At 46.1% G+C, this 16,332-nt stretch overlaps 1 protein-coding gene across 10 annotated transcripts in view; it reads right to left on the reverse strand.

The window, feature by feature from the left end:
* The window catches only part of LOC109896506 (neurexin-2), a 1,132,408-nt gene that overhangs the window by 564,035 nt on the left and 552,041 nt on the right, over window positions 1-16,332 (reverse strand). For 8 of the 10 annotated variants that reach the window (XM_031832476.1, XM_031832477.1, XM_031832466.1 and 5 more), the window contains exon 7: window positions 2,299-2,322. The exons of the other annotated variants lie outside the window; for them this stretch is intronic. In XM_031832476.1, coding sequence (XP_031688336.1) covers window positions 2,299-2,322 — 24 coding nt within the window. The remainder of the gene's footprint in view (window positions 1-2,298; window positions 2,323-16,332) is intronic. 10 annotated transcript variants of the gene reach the window in all.

The raw sequence follows: 16,332 nt of genomic DNA on the forward strand, positions 1-16,332 counted from the left end.
CCAAACCGAAAGGAAATGTACAGCACAATGAGGGACCAAACCGAAAGGAAATGTACAGCACAATGAGGGACCAAACCGATGGAACAACCACAGATGCATGTAGTCAACTGAAGAAGGAGAGGGTTTTAAAGAACTGGGAAATCTAAGTGAGGGAATAGGGATTCCACTGTCAACGGTGAGAAGAGGGGTGAATGTAACATTCAAATTGTTCAATCTAAGAGCTATATGAACTCCCTTTACTACACAACCTACTCACTGTAGGCATTGCTCCTCTAGTCACCTAGAAAATGAAAAGCTGTTCCCCCTCTTTATTTTTCCCCTAGCAAGGTAAGGAGTGAGGTCGTATTATTGCTTTTCATAAGTTATATGTATATATAAAAAAGGTAACAAAACCCTGAATAAAAGGGAGTGGCTGGAGAGTTACGTGGCCACACAGATACTACTAGTGTAATGATTGATATATGTATGTATATATAATAGCCATGATATATGCATATACATATATTCTTTAATGTAATTGGTTTATCAATAAACAACAACCAAAAGATAAGGGGGTCAACTCTTACATGCAGGGGGCCAGGCCAGTAAACTCAGAGGTAACAAGAGTTAGTGTTAGTGATGGAGACTGTAGATCGGACACAGTCGAGACATTCCAAGAGATTGTCCCTACATGCCATGTAAGTTTGGTGGGGAGAGTGTAACCCTTTAAAAAAATATATATTGGGGGGCCCAAATCCAGTGACAGGAAGTAAGAAACTAAGCAACAATGGCTATCTGGGAAGGCCAGACAGAACAAAATCCCTTTCCCTTTCGTTTCCTCTGTAGAAGCCTGTTGCCTGCATGTGTTAATCCAAGAAGAACCATGAAATCAGTCATTTACTGTCCTTAATTCTTATTTATACATCAAAGAAAAGTATCTACTTTAAATTTGATCTTAATTTTACAGCGTTTCTGCTTTGGCAACAAACAACTAAGGCCTAGTGTTCATTGAGTCATTTATACTAGTGCATGCTGTAATTCAACATGTAAATCAATGATCATCCTTCTGGGGATATTTCTGAAGGAATTGTCATGGATTACCAAAATGTCTTCTAACAAAATATCCACATCAGTACTCTTACGCCAACCAGCCTCTTACCATATCCTTGCTTATTTAGTCTATTCTATTCCTTTCTAAGAAATACATCACTTTTCCCATTTCCTTTAGCAAACCAGCAGCAGCACTGTCCTGACTTGTCCTGTTGTCCTGACTCCTGAAAGCCTGGCTATACACAAGAAAGCCTTAGTAGCAGACAAGGGGACAGTATTTACCATTCAGACACAATGGCGTTGAATTAAGTGTGGATGTTGAGTCCAGGTATGGGCTCAGAGCTGAACCAGCTCAGTCCTAAATCATACTGTAGGTCTCTAATGGGATCGAGCCCTCATTTGAGGCCCTGCTTTACGGCCATGTTTCTGCCACTAAATCAGGAGGTGTAAATACGGACCTGACCTCTATTACCGTTTGAGTGGGAACCACAGGCCTTGGCACACACATATTTGCTGCAGTACATTCTCGGCCGAACCTGTAGATAGTTGCCGAAGGAAAAGGTAGACTCATTTAAATCTTAACAATACAAATGCCTTCAACTAAGTTAGACAAATGTATTTGCATATATTTTTACGTAGTCAATTCAAAGTCGACTGGGTTAGCGTAGTTATATAACACACTGTTTAAGTAGACAAATTCTCAAACTTTCTAACATTAAATATATAGAGCATCTAGTATCAGACATAGTAGAATATTACCCAAATGGCCTGAGTTCTTACTACCTGTCACTGGGGTTGTAAAAGTAGGGGTTATTCTCTGTCAGTGGAGTCCGCTGTGTACGTCCACATCAAGGACGCTTGTTGAAAAAAAAAAATAGGGGATAGGTTTTGTCGTTGTCAATTCAGAAGTTGATATCTTTCTTGGAAAATAATTCTTTATTTCTTCATACGGACAGTGTTTGGGAAAAAAAATCTAACAATTCTAAAATTGTTGCTAAATTTAAAATTTTAGGACAGACCTCTTTCAGTGGATAGTTTTCTATTTTTGTAGGAAGGGAGGAGAGGAGTATTGGATGGTAAAAAGCAGAAACGGACAAAGAAGTAAAATAAAGACAAATAGAGAGGTGATTGTTTTCAGCTACCTTGGAATCGATGGAAGTTTGTATTTTCAGTAAGAGCAAACGGAATAGAAAGAGGTAACGGAAACCCAGGGCAAACCAAAGTAAAGACAATTAGAATGATATCTACCATATAATGCAGTTTGTTTACCATAGCGTGTCCAATGCCTGCGTGCTTCAGGAGAAAACAGGGGGAGGAGAAAGCAAAAAAAGAATGACAAACCGTAAACTCAAAGTTTCGAACTTCAAAAACAAATTTTTACGAGATTTAGCCTTTTTTTTTTTTACAATAGACAATCAGGTTAATTTAAGAGTAGGCGATAATAAACCAACCAATCAATCCTTGAAATGTCCAAAGATAAATAAAGTAGGCTTTATTTTTATTTTTTCAATATCGTACAAATCTTCCAAATAAAGAAATAAAGAAAGTAATTGGAAAAAGTTTGACTTTTCGTATTAAAGGGTTTTTCCAAAAAATATAAAAGATAAAACAACATCATTACATTTGTTAGTATGTAAGTACGCAAGTTAAATAGAAAAAAGAACAGATGACTCACATTCCGTGAATGACACAATGTTAGTTGTACAAATTAAAGGAAAACCAAATCACAAAATAATATAATACATTGGAGAATTCTGAAGCTTGTTGTTAGTAAAAAGACAAGAGTTAGCAAATCAATTTTCACAGAGGGGTTGGGGGCAGATTGGGGGTGGGGCTTGTTTTTTGAGTGCGAAAGGGAATGAAGGAAAAGCAGTTCAGTATTAGTATTAACCACTTCTGATAGGCTAGTCTTGACTGTGGGTGTGGCTGGTAGGAGGGACAAGCTCTGTTAGAATCGGTGCTCCATTGCAGGGGGTGTGGCCAATGATATTCCAAATGCTTGGCAGGTTATATTTTCCTAAGCAAACTTTATCTCGAGTTGCATTTTCTCTAGATCTTGTGCAAGAAACAGTTTAGGGAGTATGGAGAAGCCAGAAAAAAAACAGCAAAATGTAAATGTTCAAAATTACCACAACAGTTAAAATGGCTAAGAGACGAAGGATAGCAGTATTGACAATGATAATCAGAAAGTTAGAGCTATTCCATTTCAAAGGGGTAAGAACAATTAAACAAAAATTACATTTATTGCATAGTTTGAAGCAGAAAAGAGAGCAAGAGAGTGAGATAAAGATAAACATAAATGAAAGAAAGAAAGAAATGAAGAATGAAAGTGATTGAAATACATTTAGTTCATTTTGCACATGCAGTATCCTTCAGTCTGCCTCCTGAAAGAGAGAGATATTCAGTTATTCAAGTTCACTTCCAAAACAACCAAAACCCATATCTTCTACTCCTAAGGAGAGAAACAAACACACAAGACACTGTGTTAAGAGTCCACTATTTATATGTACTTAATGGCAAATAGTTGCCTAGGTTTTCCTCACAATTCACTGTGAATGATGACAATGAATGTACTGCAATGTACTGTAATTTTGAATTCACACTTTGTCATGTGATGCCTGTATGAAGCCTGATGTCATTTGAACCTTAATTCCCAATTAGTGGAGAAAGTAGAGGTTTTAGTTAGATGACTTTGTGCGTGTGTGTGTGTGTGTGTGTGTGTCTATGCTTGCTATCCGGAGTCACCAGGAATCGTTAACACCCGGTTTTTAGGAACACAGTACTTTCAACCTAACTTCCATTTTCCCTGAAAAACACAAGTGGGACTCCGGTTTTTGTTATTTATACGCCTGCAATGTTAGGTCAATGTTAGGTCAATGTTAGGTCAATTTTAGGTCAATGTTAGGTCAATGTTAGGTCAATGTTAGGTCAATGTTAGGTCAATGTTAGGTCAATGCTTGCATGCAAACGTGTACCCTGGTGCCTGCATTGAGGACATAACGCAGCTTTGTGTTGCTCACTCTGTATGTGCCCAGTGGGTTACTTAGCGTGTACACAGCATGTGTGGGAGTGAATAAGAGTGGCAGCCACACATCTGAGATACACAATGCCAGCGGGGTTAGCCAAAAAAGAAAATGGCCGCCCACTGTTCGATCCCGGGTCACGTTAAGCCGCGTCGAGCATCTCCGCTCTGCTGCTAATGACTTATGTTAATCCATTAATTAGGTAAATAAGTTCCAACAGTGGGTGTGAAATTTGCATATGTATGCCTCTCTGCCTCGTCAAAGACCTACAATGCGCTAGTGTCTCTAATCGTCCCAAAACACATCAACAGATACATCAAGCCCATAACTTGATTGGGACTCAAAGGGATTGGTGACGCAAAACAATGGTTTATTAAATTAGACAAATTACGAAGGTGACAATGACTTTGTGTCTTTGTCTCACAGGCAGATAGCAATTATGTGAATCATCTTTTTTTTGTGAGAAGCATGATTAAATATTACGTGTGTGGGGTTTCAGATCCCCCTGGGGTTTGATGTCTGAATCCTGAATTTATCTGGGATCTCTACAAAGTTCTTACATGAAGGGACAGTCTAGGAATGCATGGGGAAAATTAATCTCCTCAAACTGATGATGATCTTTCGATGAACATAAAAGTGGGGATGACGAACATAAAGTATGGAGAGAAGTCAGTCTGAAGTCATCCCTTCATCAACGTTTTGGAGAGAAGTATTACAAAAATGTACGTTCACACCCTGAAATGACCAAAGTTGTCATAGAGATCTTCAACCAACATTCCAGACCAATACTCCCCCTTTAACTTCTAAGCATGTCATAGCATGGCCGCATGTTAAATAATTGAAGGGAAGATAGGCAAAGAAAGACAGAGGAAAGAAAGAGGTATAGCTTAATATAACACCCTCCGAAACTATCTGAGATTCACTAAAACCTTTATGAACCTGTAGAGCGAGAGGGAGAAAGAGAGGGTGGCAGAGAGAGAGAGGGGGGGAGAAAGAGAGGGTGGCAGAGAGAGAGGGGGGGGAGAAAGAGAGGGTGGCAGAGAGAGAGAGGGGGGGAGAAAGAGAGGGTGGCAGAGAGAGAGAGGGGGGGGGAGAAAGAGAGGGTGGCAGAGAGAGAGGGGGGGAGAAAGAGAGGGTGGCAGAGAGAGAGGGGGGGAGAAAGAGAGGGTGGAAGAGAGAGAGGGGGGGAGAAAGAGAGGGTAGCAGAGAGAGAGGGGGGGAGAAAGAGAGGGTGGCAGAGAGAGAGGGGGGGGTGGCAGAGAGAGAGAGGGGGGGGAGAAAGAGAGGGTGGCAGAGAGAGAGAGGGTGGCAGAGAGAGAGAGGGGGGAGAAAGAGAGGGTGGCAGAGAGAGAGAGGGGGGAGAAAGAGAGTGTGGCAGAGAGAGAGAGGGGGGGAGAAAGAGAGGGTGGCAGAGAGAGAGCGAGAGAGAGGGGGGAGAAAGAGAGGGTGGCAGAGAGAGAGAGAGGGGGGAGGAGAAAGAGAGGGTGGCAGAGTGAGAGGGGGGAGAGGGTGGTAGATAGAGAGAGGGGAGAGGAGAAAGAGAGGGTGGCGGAGAGAGAGAGAGAGAGGGGGGAGGAGAAAGAGAGGGTGGCAGAGAGAGAGCGAGAGAGGGGAGGAGAAAGAGATGGTGGCAGAGAGAGGGGGGGGAAGGGAGGGTGGCAGAGAGAGAGAGGGGGGGGGTGAGAATGAGAGGGTGGCAGAGAGAGAGAGAGGGGGAGGAGAAAGGGAGGGTGGCAGAGAGAGAGAGAGGGGGGAGGAGAAAGAGAGGGCGGCAGAGAGAGAGGGGAGGAGAAAGAGAGGGTTGCAGAGAGAGAGGGGGGAGAGAGAGAGGGTGGCAGAGAGAGGGGGGGAGAAAGAGAGGGTGGCAGAGAGAGAAGGGGGGGGAGAAAGCGAGGGTGGCAGAGAGAGAGAGAGGAGAGGAGAAAGAGAGGGTTGCAGAGAGAGGGGGGGGAGAGAGGGTGGCAGAGAGAGGGGGGGAGAGAGGGTGGCAGAGAGAGGGGGGGAGAAAGAGAGGGTGGCAGAGAGAGGGGGGGAGAAAGAGAGGGTGGCAGAGAGAGAGGGGGGGAGAAAGAGAGGGTTGCAGAGAGAGAGGGGGGGAGGAAAGAGAGGGTGGCAGAGAGAGAGGGGCGGGAGAAAGAGAGGGTGGCAGAGAGAGAGGGGAGGGAGAAAGAGAGGATGGCAGAGAGAGAGGGGGGGAGAAAGAGAGGGTGGCAGAGAGAGGGGGGGAGAAAGAGAGGGTGGCAGAGAGAGAGAGGTCGGGAGAAAGAGAGGGTGGCAGAGAGAGAGGGAGGTCGGGAGAAAGAGAGGGTGGCAGAGAGAGAGAGAGGCAGAGAGAGAGAGAGGTGGCAGAGAGAGAGGGGGGGTGGGGAGAAAGCGAGGGTGGCAGAGAGAGGGGGGGGAAGAGAGGGTGGCGGAGAGAGGGGGGGGTGAGAGGGTGGCAGAGAGAGGGGGGAAGAGAGGGTGGCAGAGAGAGAGGGGGGGAGAAAGAGAGGGGGGCAGAGAGAGGGGGGGAAGAGAGGGTGGCAGAGAGAGAGAGGGGGGGGGGAAGAGAGGGTGACAGAGAGAGAGAGGGGTGAAAGAGAGGGTGGCAGAGAGAGAGAGAAAGTGAAGAACAGACAAAACATTACTAAGTCTCACATACACAGGAACAATACACAAACACACATCCCTCACCCTGTCCTGCCCTGTCTCACCCCGCCCTCACCCCGCCCTGCCCTGTCTGCCAGGGGGTTTATACGACAAGGCCTCCCTATATTCAAAGCCTTCGGCTGTGGAATGACGACCCTCATCAGCCCACGCCTTCCCTGTCTATAATTGACACATGTGGGACAATGAGACAGGGAGGAGGCGGCGGCGGCCATTGTTTGCTGATGGGGGGATAAAACTCCTAATCGTGTAAACAAGAACAGACACATCGTTTTTTTTAAGCGCTGTCTAAGGCGCTTCCATTGCACTAGCTTCTAGCTTCTCCACATACATTATTAATGTGGGGAAAAGACTGTGAAAGACCAATTAGAATAGTTTCACTATGTAGCCTCCACTTGCGGAAAGAGAAGAGAGAATTGACATGTTTTCCCTGTCAACAGTCTGGGGAAAGCGGTAAAGCACTGAGGTCCAGAAGCAAATGAGATGAGAGCCAGATCGTGTTGACCGAGTAGCCGAGAATGGGACTATCAGGGGTTTGATCTTTACATACATGTCACAATGGACATAGTTAAAATGTCACAATCTGGATAAATATTTTAGTGCGGCTGTGAAAAAGATCAATGGTTGGCAGACTCCGAAGGCCCACTGTAGAATTGGTCTGGGTGGATTTATTGCAAAGAACAAGTGAGCTGTAAGACTGATGACCGCTCTCATAAAATATAAACTTCCAATTTAGCTAGTAATAGTCAATTATAAAAAGAGACAGAGATAAATCCTACTGTCTGGGGAAAGAAAGGCCAGTATTTTTCATTAGACCTGAGGTAGTTGAGAGAAGGTAATGAGTTTTGTATAGTAGAATATTGACTAGAGCTCCTAGAAGAGAGGCTGCATTCAGAACTCATTCAAATGGTCACATACTGTAGTTGATCACAACAGGTGTCAAATTGTTACTGAGGGGTGTGCATGTGTGGAATGTGTTTGTGTGTGTGGCGCATGTGGTTGGTGTGTGTTTGCATGTGGTTGGTGTGTGTTTGCATGTGGTTGGTGTGTGTTTGCATGTGGTTGGTGTGTGTTTGCATGTGGTTGGTGTGTGTTTGCATGTGGTTGGTGTGTGTTTGCATGTGGTTGGTGTGTGTTTGCATGTGGTTGGTGTGTGTTTGCATGTGGTTGGTGTGTGTTTGCAAGTGGTTGGTGTGTGTGGTGCATGTGGTTGGTGTGTGTGGTGCATGTGGTTGGTGTGTGTTTGCATGTGGTTGGTGTGTGTGGTGCATGTGGTTGGTGTGTGTTTGCATGTGGTTGGTGTGTGTTTGCATGTGGTTGGTGTGTGTGTTTGCATGTGGTTGGTGTGTGTTTGCATGTGGTTGGTGTGTGTTTGCATGTGGTTGGTGTGTGTTTGCATGTGGTTGGTGTGTGTTTGCATGTGGTTGGTGTGTGTTTGCATGTGGTTGGTGTGTGTTTGCATGTGGTTGGTGTGTGTTTGCATGTGGTTGGTGTGTGTGCATGTGGTTGGTGTGTGTTTGCATGTGGTTGGTGTGTGTTTGCATGTGGTTGGTGTGTGTTTGCATGTGGTTGGTGTGTGTTTGCATGTGGTTGGTGTGTGTTTGCATGTGGTTGGTGTGTGTTTGCATGTGGTTGGTGTGTGTTTGCATGTGGTTGGTGTGTGTTTGCATGTGGTTGGTGTGTGTTTGCATGGTGGTGGTTGCATGTGGTTGGTGTGTGTTTGCATGTGGTTGGTGTGTGTTTGCATGTGGTTGGTGTGTGTTTGCATGTGGTTGGTGTGTGTTTGCATGTGGTTGGTGTGTGTTTGCATGTGGTTGGTGTGTGTTTGCATGTGGTTGGTGTGTGTTTGCATGTGGTTGGTGTGTGTTTGCATGTGGTTGGTGTGTGTTTGCATGTGGTTGGTGTGTGTTTGCATGTGGTTGGTGTGTGTTTGCATGTGGTTGGTGTGTGTTTGCATGTGGTTGGTGTGTGTTTGCATGTGGTTGGTGTGTGTTTGCATGTGGTTGGTGTGTGTGGTGCATGTGGTTGGTGTGTGTTTGCATGTGGTTGGTGTGTGTTTGCATGTGGTTGGTGTGTGTTTGCATGTGGTTGGTGTGTGTTTGCTACCCGGATAAAGCACTAAATAAACTTCAGTTAGTGCTAAATACGGCTGCTAGAATCCTGACTAGAACCAAAAAATTTGATCATATTACTCCAGTGCTAGCCTCTCTACACTGGCTTCCTGTCAAAGCAAGGGCTGATTTCAAGGTTTTACTGCTAACCTACAAAGCATTACATGGGCTTGCTCCTACCTATCTCTCTGATTTGGTCCTGCCGTACATACCTATACGTACGCTACGGTCACAAGACGCAGGCCTCCTAATTGTCCCTAGAATTTCTAAGCAAACAGCTGGAGGCAGGGCTTTCTCCTATAGAGCTCCATTTTTATGGAACGGTCTGCCTACCCATGTCAGAGACGCAAACTCGGTCTCAACCTTTAAGTCTTTACTGAAGACTCATCTCTTCAGTGGGTCATATGATTGAGTGTAGTCTGGCCCAGGAGTGGGAAGGTGAACGGAAAGGCTCTGGAGCAACGAACCGCCCTTGCTGTCTCTGCCTGGCCGGTTCCCCTCTTTCCACTGGGATTCTCTGCCTCTAACCCTATTACAGGGGCAGAGTCACTGGCTTGCTGGGGCTCTCTCATGCTGTCCCTGGAGGGGGTGCGTCACCTGAGTGGGTTGATTCACTGTTGTGGTCATCCTGTCTGGGTTGGCGCCCCCCCCCCCCCCTTGGGTTGTGCCGTGGCGGAGATCTTTGTGGGCTATACTCAGCCTTGTCTCAGGATGGTAAGTTGGTGGTTGAAGATATCCCTCTAGTGGTGTGGGGGCTGTGCTTTGGCAAAGTGGGTGGGGTTATATCCTTCCTGTTTGGCCCTGTCCGGGGGTGTCCTCGGATGGGGCCACAGTGTCTCCTGACCCCTCCTGTCTCAGCCTCCAGTATTTATGCTGCAGTAGTTTATGTGTCGGGGGGCTGGGGTCAGTTTGTTATATCTGGAGTACTTCTCCTGTCCTATTCGGTGTCCTGTGTGAATCTAAGTGTGCGTTCTCTAATTCTCTCCTTCTCTCTTTCTTTCTCTCTCTCGGAGGACCTGAGCCCTAGGACCATGCCCCAGGACTACCTGACATGATGACTCCTTGCTGTCCCCAGTCCACCTGGCCATGCTGCTGTTCCAGTTTCAACTGACCTGAGCCCTAGGACCATGCCCCAGGACTACCTGACATGATGACTCCTTGCTGTCCCCAGTCTACCTGGCCATGCTGCTGCTCCAGTTTCAACTTCCACCTGACTGTGCTGCTGCTCTAGTTTCAACTGTTCTGCCTTATTATTATTCGACCATGCTGGTCATTTATGAACATTGAACATCTTGACCATGTTCTGTTATAATCTCCACCCGGCACAGCCAGAAGAGGACTGGCCACCCCACATAGCCTGGTTCCTCTCTAGGTTTCTTCCTAGGTATTGGCCTTTCTAGGGAGTTTTTCCTAGCCACCGTGCTTCTCCACCTGCATTGCTTGCTGTTTGGGGTTTTAGGCTGGGTTTCTGTACAGCACTTTGAGATATCAGCTGATGTACGAAGGGCTATATAAATAAATTTGATTTGATTTGATTTGATGTGGTTGGTGTGTGTTTGCATGTGGTTGGTGTGTGTTTGCATGTGGTTGGTGTGTGTGGTGCATGTGGTTGGTGTGTGTTTGCATGTGGTTGGTGTGTGTTTGCATGTGGTTGGTGTGTGTTTGCATGTGGTTGGTGTGTGTGGTGCATGTGGTTGGTGTGTGTTTGCATGTGGTTGGTGTGTGTTTGCATGTGGTTGGTGTGTGTTTGCATGTGGTTGGTGTGTGTTTGCATGTGGTTGGTGTGTGTTTGCATGTGGTTGGTGTGTGGTGCATGTGGTTGGTGTGTGTTTGCATGTGGTTGGTGTGTGTTTGCATGTGGTTGGTGTGTGTTTGCATGTGGTTGGTGTGTGTGGTGCATGTGGTTGGTGTGTGTTTGCATGTGGTTGGTGTGTGTTTGCATGTGGTTGGTGTGTGTTTGCATGTGGTTGGTGTGTGTTTGCATGTGGTTGGTGTGTGTTTGCATGTGGTTGGTGTGTGTTTGCATGTGGTTGGTGTGTGTTTGCATGTGGTTGGTGTGTGTTTGCATGTGGTTGGTGTGTGTTTGCATGTGGTTGGTGTGTGTTTGCATGTGGTTGGTGTGTGTTTGCATGTCCTGTATGTATACACTCATGTTTGTATTTCATTAGATATGTGATTCTATGAGGCACATGTACTGTGCCTTCAGCACGTTTTCACACCCATTGACTTTTTCTACATTTTGTTGTGTTACAAAGTGGGAATAAAATGGATAAAATTGTCATTTTTCTGGTCAAAGACCGACAAAAGATTTTAATAAATAAAACACTAATATATCTTGATTAGATAAGTATTCAACCCCCTGAATGAATACATGGTAGAATCACCTTCAGTCTTTCTGGGTAAGTCTCTAAGAGCTTTGCAAACCTGGATTGTACAATATTTGCCCATTATTCTTTAAAAAATGATTAATGCTCTGTCTAGTTGGTTTTAAATCATTGCTAGACAGCCATTTTCAAGCCTTGCCATAGATTTTCAAGCAGATTTAAATTCAAACTGTAACTAGGCCACTCAGGAACATTGAGTATCATCTTGGTAAGCAACTCCAGGGTATATTTGGCCTTGTGTTTTAGGTTATTGTCCTGCTGAAAGGCGAATTTGTCTCCCAGTGTCTGTTGGAAAGCAGACTGAACCAAGTTTCCCTCTAGGATCTTATCTGTGCTTAGCTCTATTCCGTTCATTTTTTTAAAAGTATTTACTCCCTAGTCCTTGCCGATGACAAGCATACCCACAACATGATGCAGCCACCACCATGCTTGAACATATGAGGAGTGGTAGTCAGTAATGTGTTGTGCTGGATTTGCCCCAAACATAATGCCTTGTACTCAGGCCAAAGGTACATTTCTTTGCCACCTTTTTTGCAGTATTACTTTAGTGTCTTGTTTCAAACAGGATGCATGTTTTGGAATATATTGTATTCTGTACAGGCTTCCTTCTTTTCACTCTGTCATTAATGTTAGTATTGTGGAGTAACTACAATGTTGTTGATCCATCCTCAATTATCTCCAATTGAAGCAATTAAACTATTAACGGTTATAAATCATGGTGAAATCACTGAGCGGTTTCCTTCCTCTTCGGCAACTGTGTTAGGAAGGACGCCTATATCTTTGCAGTAATGCTCAAATGGATATTCATTGTCTGTTTATGAACCATTGGAAAACATCACTGATCTCTCTGGATAAATCAGTGGTTGAAATTCACTGATTGAATGAGGGACCTTACAGATAATTATGTGTGGGGTACAGAAATTGGGTAGTCATTTAAAAAATGATGTTAAACACTATTATTGCTCACAGAGTCCATGAAACTTATGTGATGTGTTAAGCACATCATTACTCCTGTACGTATTTAGGCTTTGCAATAACAAAAGAGTTGAATACTTATTGACTCAAGACATTTCACCTTTTCATTTGTTATTCAATTGTAAACATTTCGAAAACCTAATTCCACTTTGATATTATGGGGTGTTGTGTGTAGATCAGTGACACAAAATCTAAATTGAATTCACTTTAAATTCAGGCTGTAACACAACAAAATGTGGAAAAGTCAAGGGGTGTGACTGCATGTCGCAGCGGAGTGTCAAACAGAGTATCGCTGGTCAGTGGAGGCCCGAGAGGAGTCTTTCTACCAGCTAGTTAGTTCTCGCTTTCATTCCATATTCTCTGTTGATACCCCGTTCTCTGCCTAATTTCCCTCCCTCCCTCAACCCCAACACCACAGCTTAGGCTTCCAGTAATGGAAATTGACAAAACACCACCAGATGAAAATATAAATGTCAGTGCAATTATGCAGACAGACGGGCTGTGTGTGCAGCCACAAAGAAAATGATGGCCTATCGTACCTAAGAAGATGTTTCTCCTCTGCTATCCCTTTCCCTATAAACATCACTCTCTCTCTCTCTGTCTCGCTCTCTTCCCCTCCCCCATTTGTGTATCTCCAAAGATGCTACCTGCAACCTGTGTTGCAGTGTGCTCTAATGGTCCAGAGATATACAGTAGGTCTGGTTAAAATGGCTGTAAGATGCAAACTGGGACATGAATAAACATGACAGGCGGTGACCGAGCTATTAGTGGTAAAGAAGGGCTCTATCTGAGTGAGAAGGGGTGAAGATGTTAATAAACATGAAGGCGCACACACACGTGCATGCGCACACGTACACCTACATTACATACATACAGACATACAGTGGGGCGAAACCAGTATTTAGTCAGCCACCAATTGTGCAAGTTCTCCCACTTAAAAAGATGAGAGAGGCCTGTCATTTTCATCATAGGTACACTTCAACTATGACAGACAAAATTAGAAAAAAAATCCAGAAAATGACATTGTAGGATTTTTAATGAATTTATTTGAAAATGATGGTGGAAAATAAGTATTTGGTCACCTACAAACAAGCAAGATTTCTGGCTCTCACAGACCTGTAACTTCTTCTTTAAGAGGCTCCTCTGTCCTCCACTCGTTACCTGTATTAATGGCACCTGTTTGAACTTGTTATCAGTATAAAAGACACCTGTCCACAACCTCAAACAGTCACACTCCAAACTCCACTATGGCCAAGACCAAAGAGCTGTCAAAGGACACCAGAAACAAAATTGTAGACCTGCACCAGGCTGGGAAGACTGAATCTGCAATAGGTAAGCAGCTTGGTTTGAAGAAATCAACTGTGGGAGCAATTATTAGGAAATGGAAGACATACAAGACCACTGATAATCTCCCTCGATCTGGGGTTCCACGCAAGATCTCACCCCGTGGGGTCAAAATGATCACTAGAACGGTGAGCAAAAATCCCAGAACCAAACGGGGAGACCTAGTGAATGACCTGCAGAGAGCTGGGACCAAAGTAACAAACGCCTACCATCAGTAACACACTAAGCTGCCAGGGACTCAAATCCTGTAGTGCCAGACGTGTCCCCCTGCTTAAGCCAGTACATGTCCAGGCCCGTCTGAAGTTTGCTAGAGAGCAGTTGGATGATCCAGAAGAAGATTGGGAGAATGTCATATGGTCAGATGAAACCAAAATATAACTTTTTGGTAATAACTCAACTCGCCGTGTTTGGAGGACAAAGAATGCTGAGTTGCATCCAAAGAACACCATACCTACTGTGAAGCATGGGGGTGGAAACATCATGCTTTGGGGCTGTTTTTCTGCAAAGGGACCAGGACGACTGATCCGTGTAAATGACAGAATGAATGGGGCCATGTATCGTGAGATTTTGAGTGAAAACCTCCTTCCATCAGCAAGGGCATTGAAGATGAAACGTGGCTGGGTCTTTCAGTATGACAATGATCCCAAACACATGCCATTTCTCCCAACTGTTACACCACATGCCATTTCACCCAACTGTTACACCACATGCCATTTCTCCCAACTCTTACACCACATGCCTTTTCACCCAACTGTTACACTGCATGCCATTTCACCCAACTGTTACACCACATGCCATTTCACCCAACTGTTACACCACATGCCATTTCACCCAACTGTTACACCACATGCCATTTCTCCCAACTGTTACACCACATGCTATTCCACCCAACTGTTACACCACATGCCATTTTACCAAACTGTTACACCACATGCCATTTCTCCCAACTGTTACACCACATGCCATTTCTCCCAACTGTTACACCACATGCCATTTCACCCAATCCACAGGGAGTCTGGCCTCTCGCATCATTCATTAGCCTGTATCACCCCTCCCGAATGGTCCACTTGCCTCACCCTTGCGTCACCCCCCTGACTGCCACTGTTGCATTGAGGGTCCAACACATTATGGCTACCTAACATGTCATCTGTAATAACACAGTACCAGGATCATGGGGGCACACTGTCATTACGTCTGATAGATTTGTTATCTCTTGTGAACAAGTAAACTAATGGTGATATGATATTACCATTATGAATGTTGCCACTACACCCTAGACAATCCGAATGGCGTTTTAACTCACCTGGATTTAACTACGATAAGCACTGGCGGCCATTACCATCGATAGATTGCTTTGGTCTTATTGATTTTGCAAGGTGGGTGTTCAATTGCTCGGAGGCTCTGCTATCGTTTGAGCAGTCCTTGCTGAGGGAATGTTATGAAAAATGCTTTGTTAGCCCAACGAGAGATGTGATACTCTTTAGACTAAAGAGAGAGTGGACTTTAGAATGTAATGAGGACAAGAGGTGATGACAATGAAGTGGTTAATGTCTCTCCTGTACATGAGATGGATGAAACAACAGCTAGCGGACTGGCCGGTTGCTAGGTGACAAATTACAAGCGGGGAGAGGAAGGGGGATGCAAGTGGAAGGGAGAGGAGGAATCGATTGGATGAACTGTTCTGAATTCTAGAGGCTTTCTTTCTGTGTCAAAAAATGTTGATGCTGGAAGGGAGGGTAAGAGGGATGGAAGGGGGAGGGAGAGGGAGAGGAGTGGAAGGTGGGAGGGAGAGGGATGGAAGGGAGGGAGAGGGAGGGAGGGAAGCTGGGAGGGAGAGGGGTGGAAGGTGGGAGGGAGAGGGAGGGAAGGGGGAGGGAGCTGGATGGAAGGGGGATGGAGCTGGATGGAAGGGGGATGGAGAGGGATGGAAGGGGGGAGGGAGAGGGATGGAAGGGGGAGGGAGAGGGAGAGGAGTGGAAGGTGGGAGGGAGAGAGAGGGAAGGGAGAGGGATGGAAGGGGGAGGGAGAGGGAGAGGAGTGGAAGGTGGGAGGAGGAGGGGTGGAAGGGGGAGGGAGAGTGAGAGTGAGAGGAGTGGAAGGTGGGAGGGAGAGTGATGGAAGGGGGAGGGAGAGGGATAGAAGGCGGAGGAGAGGGAGAGGGATGGAAGGGGGAGGGAGAGGGATGGAAGGGGGAGGGAGAGGAGTGGAAGGGGGAGGGAGAGGGATGGAAGGGGGAGGGAGAGGGAGGTAAGGGGGAGGGAGGGAGAGGGATGGAAGGGAGAGGTAGAGGGGTGGAAGGTGGGAGGGAGAGGGATGGAAGGGGGAGGGAGAGGGATGGAAGGGGGAGGGAAGGGGGAGGGAGAGGGATGGAAGGGAGAGGGGTGGAAGGTGGGAGGGAGAGGGATGGAAGGGAGAGGGAGAGGGAGAGGGAGAGGGAGAGGGAGAGGGAGAGGGAGAGGGAGAGGGAGAGGGAGAGGGAGAGGGAGAGGGGTGGAAGGTGGGAGGGAGAGGGATGGAAGGGGGAGGGAGAGGGATGGAAGGGGTAGGGAGAGGGATGGAAGGGGGAGGGAGAGGGATGGAAGGGAGAGGGGTGGAAGGTGGGAGGGAGAGGGATGGAAGGGAGAGAGAGAGGGGTGGAAGGTGGGAGGGAGTGGGATGGAAGGGGGAGGGAGAGGGATGGAAGGGAGAGGGAGAGGGGTGGAAGGTGGGAGGGAGAGGGATGGAAGGGAGAGGGAGAGGGGTGGAAGGTGGGAGGGAGAGGGATGGAAGGGAGAGGGAGAGGGAGAGGGAGAGGGAGAGGGAGAGGGAGAGGGAGAGGGA

The sequence above is a fragment of the Oncorhynchus kisutch genome, linkage group LG9 (genome assembly GCF_002021735.2).
Source record: "Oncorhynchus kisutch isolate 150728-3 linkage group LG9, Okis_V2, whole genome shotgun sequence".
NCBI classification, from domain to species: domain Eukaryota; kingdom Metazoa; phylum Chordata; class Actinopteri; order Salmoniformes; family Salmonidae; genus Oncorhynchus; species Oncorhynchus kisutch.